This window comes from Eretmochelys imbricata, chromosome 18 (assembly GCF_965152235.1).
Source record: "Eretmochelys imbricata isolate rEreImb1 chromosome 18, rEreImb1.hap1, whole genome shotgun sequence".
NCBI lineage: Eukaryota > Metazoa > Chordata > Testudines > Cheloniidae > Eretmochelys > Eretmochelys imbricata.
The window spans coordinates 2,002,947-2,021,990 of record NC_135589.1 but is presented as its reverse complement, the minus strand read 5'-3'; the positions used below and the strand labels follow the sequence as shown (position 1 = coordinate 2,021,990).

Sequence of the window (19,044 nt, the reverse complement as noted above, 5' to 3'; positions counted from 1 at the left end):
TTGAAGTTATGAATATTGGCTCTATACTGTCTGTAGTTCAAACTTATGCTGTGCTTCTGGGTGACACCCCAGACAAGTTGGGGTCAGCTCTGCCTAGCCTGCTTGATGGCCCATTAAGGACCATCAGCGATACAAGTGACCCATTGAGAGAAGGCAGACACACCTTGGGACTCAGTCAGGTAGGCAGGGACCTGCCTAGGACAGAACTCTGAGGTGTTTCCAGGCCATGGGATGGACAGCGTGTCTTTGGGACGAAGAAAGACAGTCCACATGGCAAGAGAATATAAAAAAGCTGCTGCAACTCCTCCATCTGGTCTTCAGTCCTGCTTCCTGCCTCTGGAGGGACTTTGCTACACTGAAGCTTTGAACCAAGGACTGAACGACCCCTCCCCGCTGTGGATGTTCTCCAGAGACTTGATTTGAACCTGCAGTTTGTTCTATCACTGCTGCAAGTCTGAACCAAGAACTTGGCCATCACTGTATGTCATTGATTCCATTGAACCAATTCTAGCTCTCGTCTCTATCCTTTTCCTTTTATGAATAAACCTTTAGATTTTAGATTCTAAAGGATTGGCAACAGCGTGATTTGTGGGTAAGATCTGATTTGTAGATTGACCTGGGTCTGGGGCTTGGTCCTTTGGGATCGAGAGAACCTTTTTTCTTTTACTGGGATATTGGTTTTCATAGCCATTTGTCCCCATAACGAGGGGCACTGGTGGAGATACTGGGAAATTGGAGTGTCTAAGGGAATTGCTTGTGTGACTTGTGGTTAGCTAGTGAGGTGAGACCAAAGTCTGCTCCATTTGGCTGGTTTGGTTTGCCTTAGAGGTGGAAAACCCCAGCCTTGGGCTGTCAGTGCCCTGCTTGAAGTAATTTGTCCTGACTCTCAGTTGGGTCCCGCCAGAACCAGCATCATTACAGGGTGTCACCCAGAAACACAGCACAAGTTTGATATACAAATATACCACACATTTATAACTCGCAGTACAAAGATGATATATACATATAAACGTGATTATCATATTTAGCCAATCATAATTTTCCCACTAATACCTTACATGCAGTGATGAGCTGAACCCAGTTTGCACTGGTTCACTAGAACTGGTTGTTAAATTTAGAAGCCCTTTTAGAACCGGTTGTTCTGCAAGGGAGAACTGGTTCTAAAAGGGCTTCTAAATTTAACCGGCCAAAAGTGGCGCCTTAGGCGCCGACTCCACGGGTGCTCCAGCCCTGGAGCATCCAAGGGAAAATGTGATGGGTGCAGAACCCCCACCGGCAGCTCCCCGCCCCACCCCTGGCCCCAGCTCACCTCCGCCTCCGCCTCCTCCCCTGAACGTGCCGCCCCGCCCTGCTTCTCCGCCCCCCCAGCTTCCCGCGAATCAGCTGTTTGCATGGGAAGCTGGGGCGGGCTGAGAAGCAGGCCATGGCTTCCCGCTCAGGCCCAGGGAGGTGGACGGGAGCTGGGGTGGGGGGGGGGGGGCGAGGAGGGCCGCCTGTGCTGCAGCAGGTAACCCGGTGGGGGGTGCAGGGGAACCGCTCCCTGCCCCAGCTTGCCTCCACCTCCCTGGGCCTGAGCGCGAAGCCGCCGCCTGCTTCTCGGCCCTCCCAGGCTTCCCGCCGAACAGCTGATTCGCGGGAAACCAGGGGTGGGGAGGGGGCGGAGAAGCAGAGCAGGGCGGCGTGCTCAGCGGAGGAGGCCGAGTGGAGGTGATCTGGGGCCAGGCACAGGGTGGGGAGCTGCCAGTGGGGGCGCTGCACCCACCAAACTTTCCCCGTGGGGGCTCCTGCGCCGGAGCACCCAGGGAGTCGGCGCCATTTTCTATGTGATCAGTGGGGGAGCGGCCGCTCCCCCTGCTCGCTATGCTCCCCCGCCCCTAGGAGCCCCTAGGAGCCAGAGGGACCTGCCAGATACTTCCTGGGAGCTGCCCCAGGTAAGCACCTCCAGGACTCCCCACCTCGCCCCCCGGCAGGTGCCTCTGGCTCTTAGGGGTGGGCACCCACTACGGTGGCCCATGAGACCCTCCTGCCTGGTTCTGGGGACCGTCGGGACAGGGGAGGGGGGTGGATGAGGCAGGGGTCCGGGGGGGGCATCAAGGAACGCTACGGGGGTTGGATGGGGCAGGAGTCCCGGGGGGCGGGGGTGGGCAACGACCCTGTCATGGGGTGAGGAGGGAACCCATTGTTAAGATTTTGGCAGCTCATCACTGCTTACATGGCATACATTGTAAGAGTCAATGCAATTTTGTCATATTGGTGTCAATCGTGTTATAAATGGTCACCCATATTCCGTACGGCATCACATCTACAATTGGCCAGAACAATTTCACCGAGCTCTATAGTTGCAGTCCTGTATTTGGTGCCCACCACCGCAGTAACCTGTCACCTTAAAAGACTTAAATTCAAACTCTCAGGTCTAGAAACCAGACTCCATGCAGCAGAACTAGTCGGCTTGGGAAGCAGGATTTAAGCAGCTTAATCCAGCTGGGCAAAGAGGCATGTCTAAGAGCTGCTACATTCCTTCTGGTCGTATTTCAGCAGGGAGTGGATCCCAGAGGTCACTGCCAAGGAATCTCTGTTGCCAGCCTTTATAGGGTTATAACAGCACCGTTCCTTTGAAGACAGGGCTTTGCGTCTGCCCACCACCTTCCACTGGAGACCTCGGAGTGCTTGACCAACAATAACACAATCCCTGTGTGAGACGGGGCAATAACTTCCTCCTCCTGTCACTGGGGGGAAAGTATGGATAGGAATGGTGGCCTAGTGGTTAGGATGCTCGTTTTGCCCTTTGGAGAGCTGGGTTCAACTCCCTGCTCTACTGCAGACTCCACGTGGGACTTTGGCAAAGTCTCTCTGGGTCTCAGATCCCATGTGTACACTAGCAATACTAGTCCTGCCCTGCCTTGGGGGAGGGTGTGAATATACACACTGAAGGAGGTGAGGTGCTCCGATACTCTGGTAATGACAAGTACCCAAGCTAGATGTGCTGTGTCTGAAGTTACACAGTGAGTGTGTGCTGGAGCTGGGAATAGAACTCAGGCTCCCTGCCCTCAGTGCTGGCTGATGTCTCTTACTGTGTTCCCACGTATGCTGATTCTTTTTTGGCAGACGATGTTCCAGGGCAAGACGGGAAGGAATATGACTCCCTACCCACTGCCACTTCAGCAGAGAGAACACTGGAGTTTAAGGATTCCCCCCTTGCAAAGTGGGAGCTGCCTAAGGACTGGCGCACCCAGGAGGAGGAGTTTTTGTGCATGGGGCAATATGGACAGATTTCCCGGGCCACCCTCATCCAAACAGGTTCTTTGGGGCCTTCACTGTCTGTGATTCTGAGGAAACTACCAGGTGAGCAAGTTGGGGAGAGGAGCTTTCTCTCACTGCCAGGTCTGGGCTGTCTGGTGCGTGATAGCCCGGATGGGATGCCTAGAACAGGAGACGGGTCTAAAAGGAAAGTAGCAGGCATTAGCTAGAATTATACTTTAGCCATCTAAGTAAATGTCACAGCAGCCAACTTGGCCAACATAACAGGGCTTGAACCAGGGACCTCCAGAGCAAATGCATAAGCTACTACACCTTGAGTGAAGCCTCTTGCGGGGGGCTGCAACAGACTCGGGTCCTCTGTGACTCAGGCACCACGGGGAGAGGAGAGGGGGTCCTGTACACCACTTATTAAATAAGAGCATGTGACCAGGGAACCCTAAGCAGCTTTAGAAATTCCTCCCTCAGTGTCTCTAGCTCCAGGATTCTTTGGAGACCACCAACAGCAGCAGCGACAATCTGATGGTGCAGGGGAAAGGCTCAGGCAATGCAGCTCCTATTGCGTGCATGACGGAAGCCGGAGACTTTCAGGGCAAAACATTCATAAACAGAGGCCTACAAAAATGCATGTGTACAAGTGCAATTATTCCAATTTGCACACACGTGACCCCTTTTAACCCAGTAAAGGTCTTTGTCTCCCTCTAGTGGCTGGACAGGTAAAATGTTTGAGTCCACTACAGCCCCAAGATGCCTGTATCAGCTCCGATGGGTCAAAGAGTAGACATGCTTTTAGAGCCAGAGGTCCCTGGTTGAGTCACTGCAGATGCCTGAGCCGGAGGCAGGGGGCACAGTGGATAACTGTGTGCACAGTAAGGGGCATTTTTGTCCACCAGCCTGGCTGCCTACAGTTTGAAAATCAGCCCCTCCAGTTTGTTGTGGGATAAACTCTGTTACTATTTAAAGGTAAGGCGGGTGAGAGGTTAGGTGCAATGGCTGAGTGGTTAAGGTGCTCAGCTACAATCTAGACGGGTGTGGGTTCAAGTTTGGTTGATCTCCCACTGAAAGCCTGCTTCCAGTTCACCCAGCTACAGCATGGGTAGCTGCTCTGCTGGGTCAGGGTAGCCCAAGGTGGTTGGCTGTTTCACATCCTCGGGTACTGTTGGCTATGAACCTTTTGTGTCTTAGCCATGGCAGCCCAATGAGCTGTTGGGTTAGGAGACCTTTGACTGTCAAAAGCAATAGATTCATGTTGGTACATTCTTTCTGTAGCCTGGCTATTGTGCTCTAGTTCTGGGCCACAGCCAACACACCTTGTCCAAATCAAGAGCAGATAATCTTGATATCACTAGAATGGGGAGAACCAAAATCATGGATTTAAACAGGGCATGTGATAGACCAAGGCTCATGTAGCAAACCTGGCTCTGTGCTGCAAATCCAACCCATATCTAGTCCCTGTTGAGCCCCATTTTGCTCCTCAAGGGATAGTCCCCTTTCTTGTAGGCCATTAGCTTTCCTCCTCTTAGTGCCCATGCTTGGTATTAACGTTGCTTTTGGTTCCTTTCCATTAATGGCCACCAGCCCTCAGGAAATGAAGGATTTTATAGAAGTGATGAAGTTTCACATCAAGATCTGTAAACATGACAGCCTGGTGAAGGTCCTGTGGTGTCAGAGCCAAGCTCTGCCCCTCTGCCTCATCCTGGAGGCCATGAGCCTAGGAAATTTACTGCACTTCCTTTGGCAAGCTTGTCAGGTGAGAGGAGCTGTTTGGTTTTGACGTGGGCAAGCTGTAATGGGGGAAATGCCAAGCACTGCGTCACCCTCAGCCCCCTTCCACTTCTCTCTGCATTGCGGCCTTTTTAGGGTTAATGTAATTCTCCAAGCAGAAATGGGAAAACATTTGACTTTAGCAAATGCACTCCAAGCTGTGTTGGGATAAAGTCAGGAGAGTTGGAAAGTCTCATGATATCTGAAGTTTGTGTGAAAGTCCCAATTTGATAGAGTTCAAGGCCAGAAGGGATCATTGGATCACCTAGTCTGACCTCATGGATAGCCCAAGCCATTGCATTTCACCCAGTTACCCCTGTGTTGAGCCCAAAGACTTTAGTTAGACTAAAGAATTTCAGTCCTGGAGACCAAACTTGTGAGGCAGAGAACGGTAGTCTGAGGTGCCACCAATGCTTGAGGCCCCGGGATTGATATGTGAGATTTGCCCTGATGATTCCAGCAGGCGACCCATGCTCCATGCTGCAGAGGAAGGTGAAAACCCCCAAGTCCCCTGCCAATCTGATCTGTGGAAATCTGTCCTGACCTGGAGTCATGTTATTCCATAAGAAGTTTGCTTTCGTTTTTTTTAAAGTGCATCTTTAGCCCGCTTGGTGTAGAGAAAAGTGGGAAAATGCAACTCGTGTGACCTACAGGCTCTGACACAAGAAGGGGAAGGAGAAAACAATTCTTTAATCTCATGATTTTTGAACACTTGGAGTTGGCGACTCTGCAGCTGTACTCTGAGAACAGCCTGTAAATCTGACAATGTGAGGGCTCATTTATTCTCTCTGCTTCTGAGTGGAACTTGCTCACTTTACAGCGTAAGTCAGGACTCATGCTAGCTGCGAGCACCACAAATTCCAACTGGGATTTCAAATCCCATTTTTGTGTAACCCTTCTGCCCGTCAGAGTTGGCAGCAACAAGGGCCGGGTTCAATATCTAGGGGATCCATTCCAATAACACAATGCAAAACCGGCTCGAGCCCCCACCCAGTGACCTGGGACAAATATATACCACCCCCGCTGGGTGCTTCCAATAGGCAATACTTCCCCTCTCACAAGCACATAGTCTGAGTGTAGCAAAAGCCTTTTAATAACAGAGAGAAACAATGTGGCATTATGTTGGGGAAACACCACCAACAGGATTCATAACACAACCCATGAGCAAAAAAAACCCACCCCAAGCAAATTGGGGCGTGCCCTTTTCCCTTTGGTTCTTGAGTCCAGCAACCCCAAATCACCCAAAGTCCCAAAAGTCCAATGCCCCAAAAAGTCTCTGTCCCTGGTCAGGGCAGCCCCAGAGTTCGAAAGTTTATCGGCAGAGCTTTACCTCCCAACCTGGGTGGAAATGGGACGGGGGTAAGAGGCACCTTACATGATCTGAAGCTGACCGCCCCATAGCTCCATAGCGGCGCTCCGCTCTGCCAGCCGCCCCACGAACTCCTTCACTCAGCTGCGCTCCACTCCGCCAGCTGCCCCACGAACTCCTTTACTCAGCTCCACGGCCCACAAGCAGCTCCTGCCATCCACAAACTGCTCCGCGTCGAACTGCTTCACCAGCCGGTCCGCAAGGCACTCCAGCCGCCCCGCAAACTGCTCCACAATATATCTTCAGGCTCCCCCACTACTTAACACAACACTCAGTGATTTCAGCTCTTAGGTAAATTCAGCTTGTAATAGGGGAGCCCCAGTGCTGGTGCACTGTCAGCCCAAAGTGAGCTCAGCAGCCTATAACTAGACTTCTAATGAAATCAAAATTAGTTATGATATTCCACAGTGGAGAGAGGAGGAAGTGCAATTAGCATGTAAGGCCCTCACCAAGGGGCCCATGCCACCAAGTATTAATACTTGTCCCCAGCCTCTCTCCCTTCACACAGTTTTGGAACCCATGACCCTTGCCTAGCGAGTGCTACTTAGTTGATGGTGAATCCCTCCATCATAACAAAAGGCCACGTACAGTTCGAAGCACAGTTCCCATAATCAGGGTAATAACAATTTATTCTTCCTGCCCCAATAACAGAGACACTGGGGATCCCACAGCAGCCAAAGTGACCATTTGGGCAGCTAGGGTCTCATTCTAGGCGGGGTGGGTGTGCCTATGCAAATGAGATCAGCCCCTGAAGTTCTTTTCCACAACTTGCCACACCTCACCACCAGATGTCAGGGTGGAGCTCATCCTGACACTGCTTACATTTGCTTTGTGGATTCTTATTCCACCTCATCACCATAGTTTCTGAATGCCTTGTGCTTTCTGCCTCTGCACGATCACCAGTAAGAAAGCTTCTGCTGTCAGGGCTTAGCTGACAGTTCTGTTCATACATGAGATCAAATAGAATCCAGGTCTCTTTCAAATAACTGCAATGTGAAAATGAGTAACAACTTAATTGTGTCAGTAAAGTGAACAGATATCACTAAAATTCTACAGAGCATAAGATACGATTTTTACCATAGTTACACCTATAAATGCGCTTTACAGGAGATGGGAATTCATGTTAAACATACTCAAGACTAGATGTGATTATTCCTAAATACTATGTGGTGACTGGTGCCCTAGCGAGACCTAAGATACCATAGATATCGGGAACTCTTTAGGAATAATCAAATCTCTCCTAGTCCTACCACAAAGCAGAGAGTAGGAACTAGACCAAAGGTGGGCAAACTACGGCCCATGGGCCACATCTGGCCCGCAGGACCCTCCTGCCCGGCCCCTGAGCCCCTGGCCTGGGAGGCTGTCCCCTGGCCCCTCCCCCGCTGTCCCCCTCCCCCGCAGCCTCAGCTCACTGTGCTGCTGGCGCGATGCTCCGGGCAGGGGGCTGCGAGCTCCTGGGGCAGAGCAGCTGCAGAGCCCGGCCTGACCCTGGGCTCTGCGCTGCGTGGTGAGGGGGCAGGAGAAGGGCGGGCTGGCTAGAGGGCAGGGGAGTTCGGGGTGGGGGGGTGGATGGGGTCAAGGTGGTCAGAGGGCGGAGAACAGGGGGATTGAATGGGGGCAGGGGTTCCGGGGGGGGCAGTCAAGAAGGGGGGGGTTGGAAGGGGCAGGGGTCCCAGTGGGGGAGTCAAGAAGGAAAGGGGGGATTGGATGGGGCGGCGGGGGGGCAGTCAGGGGACAGAGGGAAGGGGTGGTTGGATGGGGCAGGGGTCCCGGGGGGGGCCATCAGGGAACAGGGGGGTTGGATGGGGCAGGAGTCTCGGGGGTGGGCTGTCAGGGGGCGAGAAGAGGGTGGGCCACGCCCCCCTCCCCTAACCGGCCCTCCATACAATTTCCGAAACCCAGTGTGGCCCTCCGTCCAAAAAGTTTGCCCGCCCCTGATCTAGACGACTTACTCGAGGTCCCAACTGCCTTCGAACCCAAATGGCTCTATTTTGTACTGCAGCATATAGAAGAGAGTTTTGAGCAGAGCAAAGAAATCACTATTAATACCCAACAAGGAACTATAACCAGAGGATTATTGTATTTAGGTATTTTGCCTGTTTTCTGGTTAACCAATAAATTGTGCCTTGAGGTGACAGCCTGAGTCAAACTCTGGTGTGATGCTTCCCAGGCTGGTGGGCTACCCACCTGGAATTCTGACACTCAAATTTGGCGGGGAGAGGGGGGAGTCTAAAACTGAGAGGGTCCTGATCTTTAGTCTTCCCCATCTTGTCCGCAGTTTGAATTGGATTAGGATGTAATTATTGCGATCCCAAGCGGAAGATGTCGTGGAACATGGCAGTGTTTGTGGGGAGGCGGAGGCTGCCTGAGTGAGCTGTCTCTTCCTCTTTTGACTTGGTAGGGGGACTTACCCGATAAGGGACGTGTTTATGAGCTAACAGAGAAGAGCGTGTTCACCATGGCAATCCAAATTGCACGCGGACTGGTAAGTGTTGTGTATTTGGTGGAGGAGATTGGGTCAAATACACTGGTTTGTTTATTTCAAGGTCAATTCATTAATCTTTAGAGAATAAAGCATGGCTTGTTCCTGCGGTGATCTCAGTCCTGGAGGACAATCAATGGGCAAAACCTTGCCACAGCTGTTGCTTTATTTAGCTGATCCTACAGGAAGTTCCTGAGCTCACTTTCCAGCTGGGAGAGCACATAGATCATACTGGGAACAAAAGGAATCTCTTGGAGCGTTATTGCCCCTTCCCTACAAGACAAATGTAGGATTCAGCTAAGTAATGCTCCCAGAAAGGGGACTGGAACTTACACAGACATGCCCATGGCTAGGCCAACGCCTTAACCTCTCAGCCATTTTAGATTACAGGCAGGATCCTCATTTGGGAGAGCACAGTTGCAGTAGTTAACTCTGTGGCTGCTGAGACCAGGGGTGGCAGACCACTTGCTACTCACGCAGTCCCAAAGTCTCCTTTGCAAATGTGAATGTGGCTCTTCTCATTTCAGGAATATCTGACAGCGAGCCAGAAGCTGATCCATGGCGACGTAGCAGCTCGAAATGTCCTGATCCACCAGGATATGACAGTTCGGCTCTGCGGCCTGGGGCTGGCGGGAGAGGTCTACTGCAGGGGCATGCTGCCATCTAGGAAAGCAGCTGAGGTGCCCATCAAGTGGCTGCCACCAGAAAGGATCCTGAAGCGCCCAGTCACAGCCAAGGGCGATGTGTGAGTTACTAAGGCCGGCTAGAGCACACCCAAAAGCAAGTTGTTCTCCAGAGCTGACTGGGGCATAACAGAGGGGCAGCCTAGGAAACGCATGCTGGCTTTTAGGGGAAACCTGGGCACTAAAGCCTAGATGTTTGGGCTAGATTAAGGCCTTACAGGAGGGTTCCTGATGGGCTGCCGAGCCCTGGTCCTGTGTGCTGTGAGGAGCGTGTTAGAAAACAGGCTCTCTGGGGAGCGCACACCCCGGCCAGCATCTAGGGAGATCTCACAAGCCCCTTCCAGCTCCTAGCAGCACTCTTCCCTCTTCCTGGCAGTGATTTGAATCCGCAGTGGTGCATCCTCGCCTCCTCTCTGGTCTCGTGGGGCCCTTGTCTGTGGTGCACCCTACTGAGCTTCCCCTCAGCCCTGCAATGGCCTTTCCAAGCCTTCATCTTCTCCTGGCTCCTCCTCTGGGTACTCTGGTTTGGCCCACCAGCCCAATCATATGAAAGTCAAAACCGCTCCAGCGTAAGGGGAACAAGTCCAAATGAAAGTCCAAACAAATCTTCAAACTCAGAACCCTTCCACCCTGTTCAGACTCCACTGCAGATCCCTTGTTGGCCCTGCCTCAGGGCTCCCTGCAAGGGCCAGACCTGCACCCGTAGAGTTCTTCCCCATTGTTTCCTGTCTGTTAAACCCAATCCTGGGGCTTCTCTCCAGCAGAGACCTGTCTCCTCTGAGCTCCCTTGGTCCACTTACAAGGCCCAACTCCACCTCCTCTGGCCAGGAGACAACTGGTTAACCACCCCTGCCCAGGTGCAGAGCATGACAAATTGGGGTTCTTTCCCTTGCCTTGCAGGTGATGGGGGTAAGACCCATCACAGAACCCTCTAACAATGACCTGCCACCTAAGCGTGCTCGAAGAGCACAGTTTGGTGCGATGGAGCTTCCTGCATGGGAAGCTGAGATAGGTCTGAGATAATGTTACTCTCCCGACCTCCACTTCTAGCTGCCTCAGCCCTTTGCTGTGCTTGGTATTCCCTCTCCCTTTCACAGTAGAAACCTACAGCTGCCGCTTGCTCTTCTGCAAGCAGTTTGACAATAGCCAGAAGGCCCCAGCTCTGCGATTACTGATGTATATGGCACGAACGCAGCTTCATTCTCAGCTGGGTTAAGCCTGAAGACTAGAAGGGGAACGAAGCTTCTAGGTGTGAGGAGAGAATGTTTGTTTGCAGGAGCTGTTTCTACCGGATTTAATGTGGCAAAGCTTTCAACAAGTGTTTTCTCTTGGAAAATTAATCATTAGACCATGAGCTCAGTCTCTGCCTAAGTGTAGCTCTTCTGAGAGTGAGTTTTATACCTCGCGAGCATGGGCGGTGGGTATCGTAGGCCAGGGGCGGCTAAGCCTCCCCTAACCCAGACCGTGGCCTCACCCATGCTCCATCCTGAAGCCCCACCCTCACTCCCCCTCTCCCCTGAAACTGACGGGTTCCTCCAGCCATGGCTGGGGGGGGGGGGTCCCTTGGAGCTGCAGTGGGCAGGGCCTCCGGTGGAAGGGGCGGGAGCTAACCTCCCCAAAGGGGAGGTTCACCCGCCGCCCATGCTTACGAGCCTCCTGCTTTGCTAAGGAGGCCCCAGACAGACAGGGTTCCTGCAGGTGTCCTGAAGTTTCAAACAGCAAAGTTATTCTCTCCCCCACGCCCTGTGCTCAGTGTTCTAACAACACACCTGGGGCTGGGGGAGCCTCAAAGCGTTCACAAGTTTGATTCCTTTGACCGGGAGGTGAGATTTTGATCAGTCCCTTCTCATGAGATTCCTCGGCTGTAATCAGGGTAGAATCACCCTGAAAATTGTATTTGTCTGGTTCTCCTGCATCTGATCCAAACCATCACATGTGGGTTAAGGCCAAGACTCATGTTACTTTTTACATCATTAGAAGGAGTTTATCCCATCCGTAACGGAGTATAATGACTGCCCGTGGTCTTCTCGGCGGCCTCAGAGCCCTGCTAAGGCACGAGCTCCCCACACACATATGACCTACCAGTCACAAAGCCACTGCTGTATTCATTTAGATGGAATACAGGGGCCCAAAGATGTTAACATAATCAGGTGACTGTCCAACATTAGACAGTGTTAAACAGGGTTCAGGGTTTGGTAGAAAGAGACCTCAGCCTGCTTGGTACCATGGCAAACAAAATTAAACATCTGTTAACCTTTTAGTAAAGATACAGAGATGAAGGAAAAACAGTTAAAGCATCTGAAATATAAAGTATTAAATAAGGCTTTCATTTTAACAACATCCATTGTTCTCTTTCCCTTTATCTGGAAAATTTTAGAAGGAAAACCGCCTTGACTGACAGTCTCCGAGATGGTAGCAAAGCTGGGGATAACTGTCTTTGGGGAGAAGAGAAGAAGTTAGCTGAGGTGGGTGGGGCTGGTTTGCTGCTAAAGTCCGATCCCATTTCATCTCAGGTGGTGGCTGGGATTCAGCTGGTAGAGGTGGAGGTATCTGGGTGCCTCTCTCTGGCCCTGTCTGGGCAGGACAATCCCTCTTGATTGGAGCAAAGAAGGACCAGGGTCTATGGAGGTGGTGGGGTGCCAGCCGTAATGGCAAAGCTTGCTTCAGCAGACTGTCTGTTCTTCCGTATTTCCCTCTCCCCACCAAATCTCTTTCTTTTAGGACCCAAAAAGGGAGTGGTGGGTGGAATAGCCCATCCCCTCATTATTTTGTCCACCAGTTGGGCCTAAAATCCAACTCACCAATTTTGGTTCATTAATTTCCGGATAACATTTTCTTGTTTACCAGGCATGGTCTTAACACAGTCCTTGAGATATACTAGTCGGCTTTTTTGTTTGGACTAATTCTGTCTGTCTCCCTTTCGTGTCTTCTCCCATCAACATTTGTTGTTATCGGTTATCATGACATTTTAGGAACTTGCACATACTTTTTACAGTTGAGCTCACAATTAGAGTAAATTTGTAGGCCCAGTTATCACAGCTCTACTAACAAGGCTCTCAGCTACTCCCATCCCACTTCCATTTCAGATCTGTGGGCTTACTTCTCTGCTGCTGCCTTGTACATCTTTTCCTGGAGCCTGTGTAGCTCACCACATGGCCTCACAAGCAATGGAAAGAGGGACACCACAGCCCAGGCAGAGCTGAAGCAGACAGGGTCTCAAGCCTCTATTTCTGGCTTTAAACTGGCTGCAGACAGAGCGACGTTGACAACTGATCATCGGTTCAAAACGACTCCCCAAACGCTAATTCTCGACCTGTACAGTGCTTCCAAACCACATGTTGCAAGTATTCAAAACTGAGCAGTCTTGACTGGACACATAGATGTCATGTACTAGGATTCCACTCCCTGACTGGATAAGTGTAACTCTGTGGCAATGCTCGCAATTCTGATTCTGAATTCAGACCTTCCACAAATTAGCACTAGACAATATCAGTGAAGGACATGTTAGACTAAGAACAGGCTAACTGATAGATCCCAAAGGCAGTCGTTCATGGGAAATAGTTATCAAATAGGGGGTGTTTCTAGAGGGGTTCTGCAGGGATCAGTTCTGTTTCTGATGCTATTCAGTATTTTCATCAATGATCTGGAAGTAAATATAAAATGTGCGAATGACAAACTTTTTATCAGCAAAGATCAATGGAGGGGTAAATAATAATAACTGGGCAGCCACACAAAGTGATCTGGATCACTTGGTAGGCTGGGCCCATTCATACAAAATATGTTTTAATACAGCCAAATGCAGTTATACATCAGGACCAAGGGATGCAGGTCAAACCAACAGAATGAGGGACGGGAGTACTTGTGGCACCTTAGAGACTAACAAATTTATTAGAGCATAAGCTTTCGTGAGCTACAGCTCACTTCATCGGATGCATAGAATGGAACATATAGTAAGAAGATATATATATACATACAGAGAAGGTGGAAGTTGCCATGCAAACTGTAAGAGGCTAATTAATTAAGATGAGCTATTACCGGCAGGAGAAAAAAACTTTTGTAGTGATAATCAAGATGGCCCATTTAGACAGTTGACAAGAAGGTGTGAGGATACTTAACATGGGGAAATACATTCAATATGTGTAATGACCCAGCCACTCCCAGTCTCTATTCAAACCCAAGTTAATGGTATCTAGTTTGCATATTAATTCAAGCTCAGCAGTTTCTCATTGGAGTCTGTTTTTGAAGCTTTTCTGTTGCAAAATTGCCACCCTTAAGTCTTTTACTGAGTGGCCAGAGAGGTTGAAGTGTTCTCCTACCGGTTTTTGAATGTTATGATACCTGATGTCAGATTTGTGTCCATTTATTCTTTTGTGTAGAGACTGTCCGGTTTGGCCGATGTACATGGCAGAGGGGCATTGCTGGCACATGATGGCATAGATCCTGGAAAGCAGGGACTCTGAAAGGATTTAGGGGGCAGAGTGGATAAACAACCAAACATAAGCTCCCAGTGCAACATTGTGGCAAAACAGGCTAATAGGATCCTTGGTAGGGAGTAAGAGTAGGGAGGTGATTTTACCTCTATGTATGGCATTGGTGAGACTGATGGTGGAATACTGTGCCCAGTTCTGGAGTACACAATTTAAAAAGGATATTGATAAAATTGGAGAGGGTGCAGAGAAGGGCCAAACAGATGATTCCAGGGATGGAGAAAATTCCTTACAGTGAGAGACTTAAGGAGCTCAATCTGTTCAGCTTCTCAGAAAGGTCAATGTGTGTTTTGATTACAGGACATAAGTACCTTCTTGGGGAGAAATACCAGATATTGGTAGTAAAGGGCACTTTGATCTAGCAAGCACAAGCAGAACAAGAATCCATGGTTGGAAGTTAAAGCCGGACAAATTCAAATTAGAATGAAGGCACACATGTTTAACAGTGATTGAATTTTCAAACTAATTCAAAGTCTGTCCCCAAGGAAAGTTTAGCACTGTCTGCCCAGAAATCTACCCTGGTAAAAATCACATGATCCTTTAGAAACCTACTACATGTTCTGGCAATGGCAGATATTCTCTTGTTACTGCCTTAGAGTCTCTAGTTTGCATTAGGTTAATTTACTGTCTGTCACGAGGAGGTTGCCTTTTGCTAAAGCAGATGGACCTCTTATGTGAAAGGAGTCATGGACAGGACCTTAGAATCTTACAAATGTGGGGCTGGAAGGGACCTCCAGTGGTCAAATCCACCCCTCTGCACTGAGGCAGAACCAAGTAAACCTAGACCATCCCTGACATGTGTTTGTCCAACATGTTCTTAAAAAGCTCCAATGATGGGGATTCCACAGCCTCCCTTGGAAGCCTGTTCCAGAGCTTACCTGTCCTTAAAGTAAAAGTTTTCCCTAATATCTGACCTAAATCTCCCTTGTTGCAGATTAAGCCCATTACTTCTTCTCCTATCTTCAGTGGACATGGAGAACAACAGATCACTGTCCTCTATAAACAGCCCTTACCATATTTGAAGACTGTCATCAGTTGCTTCCCCCCTCCCCCAGTCTTCTTTTCTCCAGACTAAACATACCAAGTGTTTTTGATTAAATAAAGGTGCACTGGAAAGTAATCGCTTTGAGGGTTTTGTCACTAATGAAGTGCAGTGCTATGAGAGATAAGCCAGCCCAAGATAGCACTGAATAAAGGATTTGTGGTGATGGAGCCATATTTTATCAGCCATATTTCACTAGTTCAAGCCTGTTGCCTTTGGTGAGTAGTTTACTGGCAAAGTTCAACTGAGCTTAGTGCTTGCCTTGCTCAAAAGCCATTCTAGTGCACTGAGTCACTGGATATGGACTGAGTGACGATTTCAAATAATTGTGACCTAAAGTGTCTTGACGGCAATAGAACAAGCGCAGTGGTTTGATCAAGAACCTTTTGCAAAGAACAGACTAAAGTTAGATGCAGCTAGGCTCCTCTGGAGGACTTGCTGAGCGATCCTGGAGACAGTGGGGAGGTGGGGTAGTGTAAACATACCTGCTTGCTAGTTTTCCTGCATTCTAGCCATGGCATTGTGACTGTATCTGCACCAGACTATCATGGAATCATAGAATATCAGGGTTGGAAGGGACCTCAGGAGGTCATCTAGTCCAACCCCCTGCTCGAAGCAGGACCAATCCCCAACTAAATCATCCCAGCCAGGGCTTTGTCAAGTCTGACCTTAAAAACCTCAAAGGAAGGAGATTCCACCACCTCCCAAGGTAACACATTCCAGTGCTTCACCACCCTCCTAGTGAAAGTTTTTCCTAATATCCAACCTAAACCTCCCCCACTGCAACTTGAGACCATTACCCCTTGTTTTGTCATCTGCTACCACTGAGAATTGTTTAGATCCATCCTCCTTGGAACCCCCTTTCAGGAAGCTGAAAGCAGCTATCAAATCCCTGCTCATTCTTCTCTTCCCGCAGACTAAACAATCCCAGTTCCCTCAGCCTCTCCTCAGAAGTCATGTGTTCCAGTCCCCTAATCCTTTTTGCTGCCCTCCGCTGGACTCTTTCCAATTTTTCCACATCCTTCTTGTAGTGTGGGGCCCAAAACTGGACACAGTACTCCAGATTAGGCATCACCAATGTCGAATAGAGGGGAACGGTCACGTCCCTCGATCTGCTGGCAATGCTCCTACTTATACAGCCCAAAATACCGTTAGCCTTCTTGGCAACAAGGGCACACTGTTGACTCATATCCAGCCTCTCATCCACCGTAACCCCTAGGTCCTTTTCTGCAGAACTGCTGCCTAGCCACTTGGTCCCTAGTCTGCAGTGGTGCATAGGATTCTTCCATCCTAAGTGCAGGACTCTGCACTTGTCCTTGTTGAACCTCATCAGATTTCTTTTGGGCCAATTCTCTAATTTGTCTAGGGCCCTCTGTATCCTATCCCTACCATCCAGTGTATCTACCTCTCCTCCCAGTTTAGTGTTATCTGCAAATTTGCTGAGGGTGCAATCCACACCATCCTCCAGATCATTAATGAAGGTATTGAACAAAACCAGCCCCAGGACAGACCCTTGGGGCACTCCGCTTGATACCGCCTGCCAACTAGACATGGAGCCATTGATCACTACCCGTTGAGCCTGACAATCTAGCCAGCTTTCTATCCATCTTATAGTCCATTCATCCAGCCCATACTTCTTTAACTTGCTGGCAACAATATGGTGGGAGACTGTGTCAAAAGCTTTGCTAAAGTCAAGGAATAACACGTCCACTGCTTTCCCCTCATCCACAGATCCAGTAATCTCGTCATAGAAGGCAATTAGATTGGTCAGGCATGACTTGCCCTTGGTGAATCCATGCTGACTGTTCCTGATCACTTTCCTCTCCTCTAAGTGCTTCAGAATTGATTCCTTGAGGACCTGCTCCATGATTTTTCCAGGGACTGAGGTGAGGCTGACTAGCCTGTAGTTCCCAGGATCCTCCTTCTTCCCTTTTTTAAAGATGGGCTCTAAATTAGCCTTTTTCCAGTCGTCCGGGACTTCCCCCGATTGCCATGAGTTTTCAAAGATAATGGCCAAAGGCTCTGCAATCACATCCTCCAACTCCTTTAGCACCCTCGGATGCAGCACATCCGGCCCCATGGACTTGTGCTCGTCCAGCTTTTCTAAATAGACCAGAACCACTTCTCTCTCCACAGAGGGCTGGTCACCTCCTCCCCATGCTATGCTGCCCAGTGCAGTAGTCTGGGAGCTGACCTTGTTCGTGAAGACAGAGGCAAAAAAGCATTGAGTACATTAGCTTTTTCCACTGTCCTCTGTCACTAGGTTTCAGAGTAGCCGCCGTGTTAGTCTGTATTCGCAAAAAGAAAAGGAGGACTTGTGGCACCTTAGAGACTAACAAATTTATTTGAGCATAAGCTTTCGTGAGCTACAGCTCACTTCATCGGATGCATTCAGTGGAAAATGTCACTAGGTTGCCTCCCTCATTCAGTAAGGGGCCCACACTTTCCTTGACTTCCTTCTTGTTGCTAACATACCTGAAGAAACCCTTCTTGTTACTCTTAACATCCCTTGCTAGCTGCAACTCCAAGTGTGATTTGGCCTTCCTGATTTCATGCCTGCATGCCTGAGTAATATTTTTATACTCCTCCCTGGTCACTTGTCCAATCTTCCACTTCTTGTAAGCTTCTTTTTTCTGTTTAAGATCAGCAAGGATTTCACTGTTAAGCCAAGCTGGTCGCCTGCCATATTTACTATTCTTTCTACACTTCGGGATGGTTTGTCCCTGTCACCTCAATAAGGATTCTTTAAAATACAGCCAGCTCTCCTGGACTCCTTTCCCCCTCATGTTATTCTCCCAGTGGATCCTGCCCATCAGTTCCCTGAGGTTGTCAAAGTCTGCTTTTCTGAAGTCCAGGGTCCGTATTCTGCTGCTCTCCTTTCTTCCCTGTGTCAGGATCCTGAACTTGACCATCTCATGGTCACTGCCTCCCAGGTTCCCATCCACTTTTGCTTCCCCATCTAATTCTTCCCGGTTTGTGAGCAGCAGGTCAAGAAGAGCTCTGCCCCTAGTTGGTTCCTCCAGCACTTGCACCAGGAAATTGTCCCCTACCCTTTCCAAAAATTTCCTGGATTGTCTGTGCACCGCTGTATTGCTCTCCCAGCAGATATCAGGGTGATTGAAGTCTCCCATGAGAACCAGGGCCTGCGATCTAGTAACTTCCATTAGTACCCGAAAGAAAGCCTCGTCCACCTCATCCCCCTGGTCCGGTGGTCTATAGCAGACTCCCACCATGACATCACCCTTGTTGCTCATGCTTCTAAACTTAATCCAGGTTTCAGAGTAACAGCCGTGTTAGTCTGTATTCGCAAAAAGAAAAGGAGTACTTGTGGCACCTTAGAGACTAACCAATTTATTTGAGCATGAGCTTTATCCAAACTTAATCCAGAGACTCTCAGGTTTTTCTGCAGTTTCATACTGGAGCTCTGAGCAGTCATACTGCTCTCTTACATACAATGCAACTCCCCCCCTTTTCTGCCCTGCCTGTCCTTCCTGAACAGTTTATAACCATCCATGACAGTACTCCAGTCGTGAGTTATCCCACCAAGTCTCTGTTATTCCAATCACATCATAATTCCTTGACTGTGCCAGGACTTCCAGTTCTCCCTGCTTGTTTCCCAGGTTTCTTGCATTTGTGTATAGGCACTTAAGATAACTCGCTGATTGTCCCTCTTTCTCAGTATGAGGCAGGAGCGCCCCCCTCTCGTGCTCTCCTGCTCCTGCTTCCTCTCACTTCCCCACTTACCTTAGGGCTTTGGTCTCCTTCCCCCGTGAACCTAGTTTAAAGCCCTCCTCACTAGGTTAGCCAGCCTGCTTGCGAAGGTGCTCTTCCCTCTCTTCGTTAGGTGGAGCCCGTCTCTGCCTAGCACTCCTCCTTCTTGGAACACCATCCCATGGTCATCGTTGGGGCCATCTCCCTTCATTGCAGCTTCACAAGGAGTAAATGCAGAGACGACACCAGCA

The 19,044-nt window shown here is 49.7% G+C and overlaps 1 protein-coding gene across 1 annotated transcript in view; it reads left to right on the top strand.

Annotated features, from left to right (window-relative positions):
* The window catches only part of LOC144277038 (tyrosine-protein kinase STYK1-like), a 55,562-nt gene extending 45,943 nt beyond the window's left edge, over positions 1-9,619 (top strand). Inside the window, exons 3-6 of the mRNA XM_077837564.1 lie at positions 3,106-3,342; positions 4,779-5,005; positions 8,790-8,873; positions 9,398-9,619. Coding sequence (XP_077693690.1) covers positions 3,106-3,342; positions 4,779-5,005; positions 8,790-8,873; positions 9,398-9,619 — 770 coding nt within the window. The remainder of the gene's footprint in view (positions 1-3,105; positions 3,343-4,778; positions 5,006-8,789; positions 8,874-9,397) is intronic.
* The last annotated feature ends 9,425 nt before the right edge of the window (positions 9,620-19,044 follow it).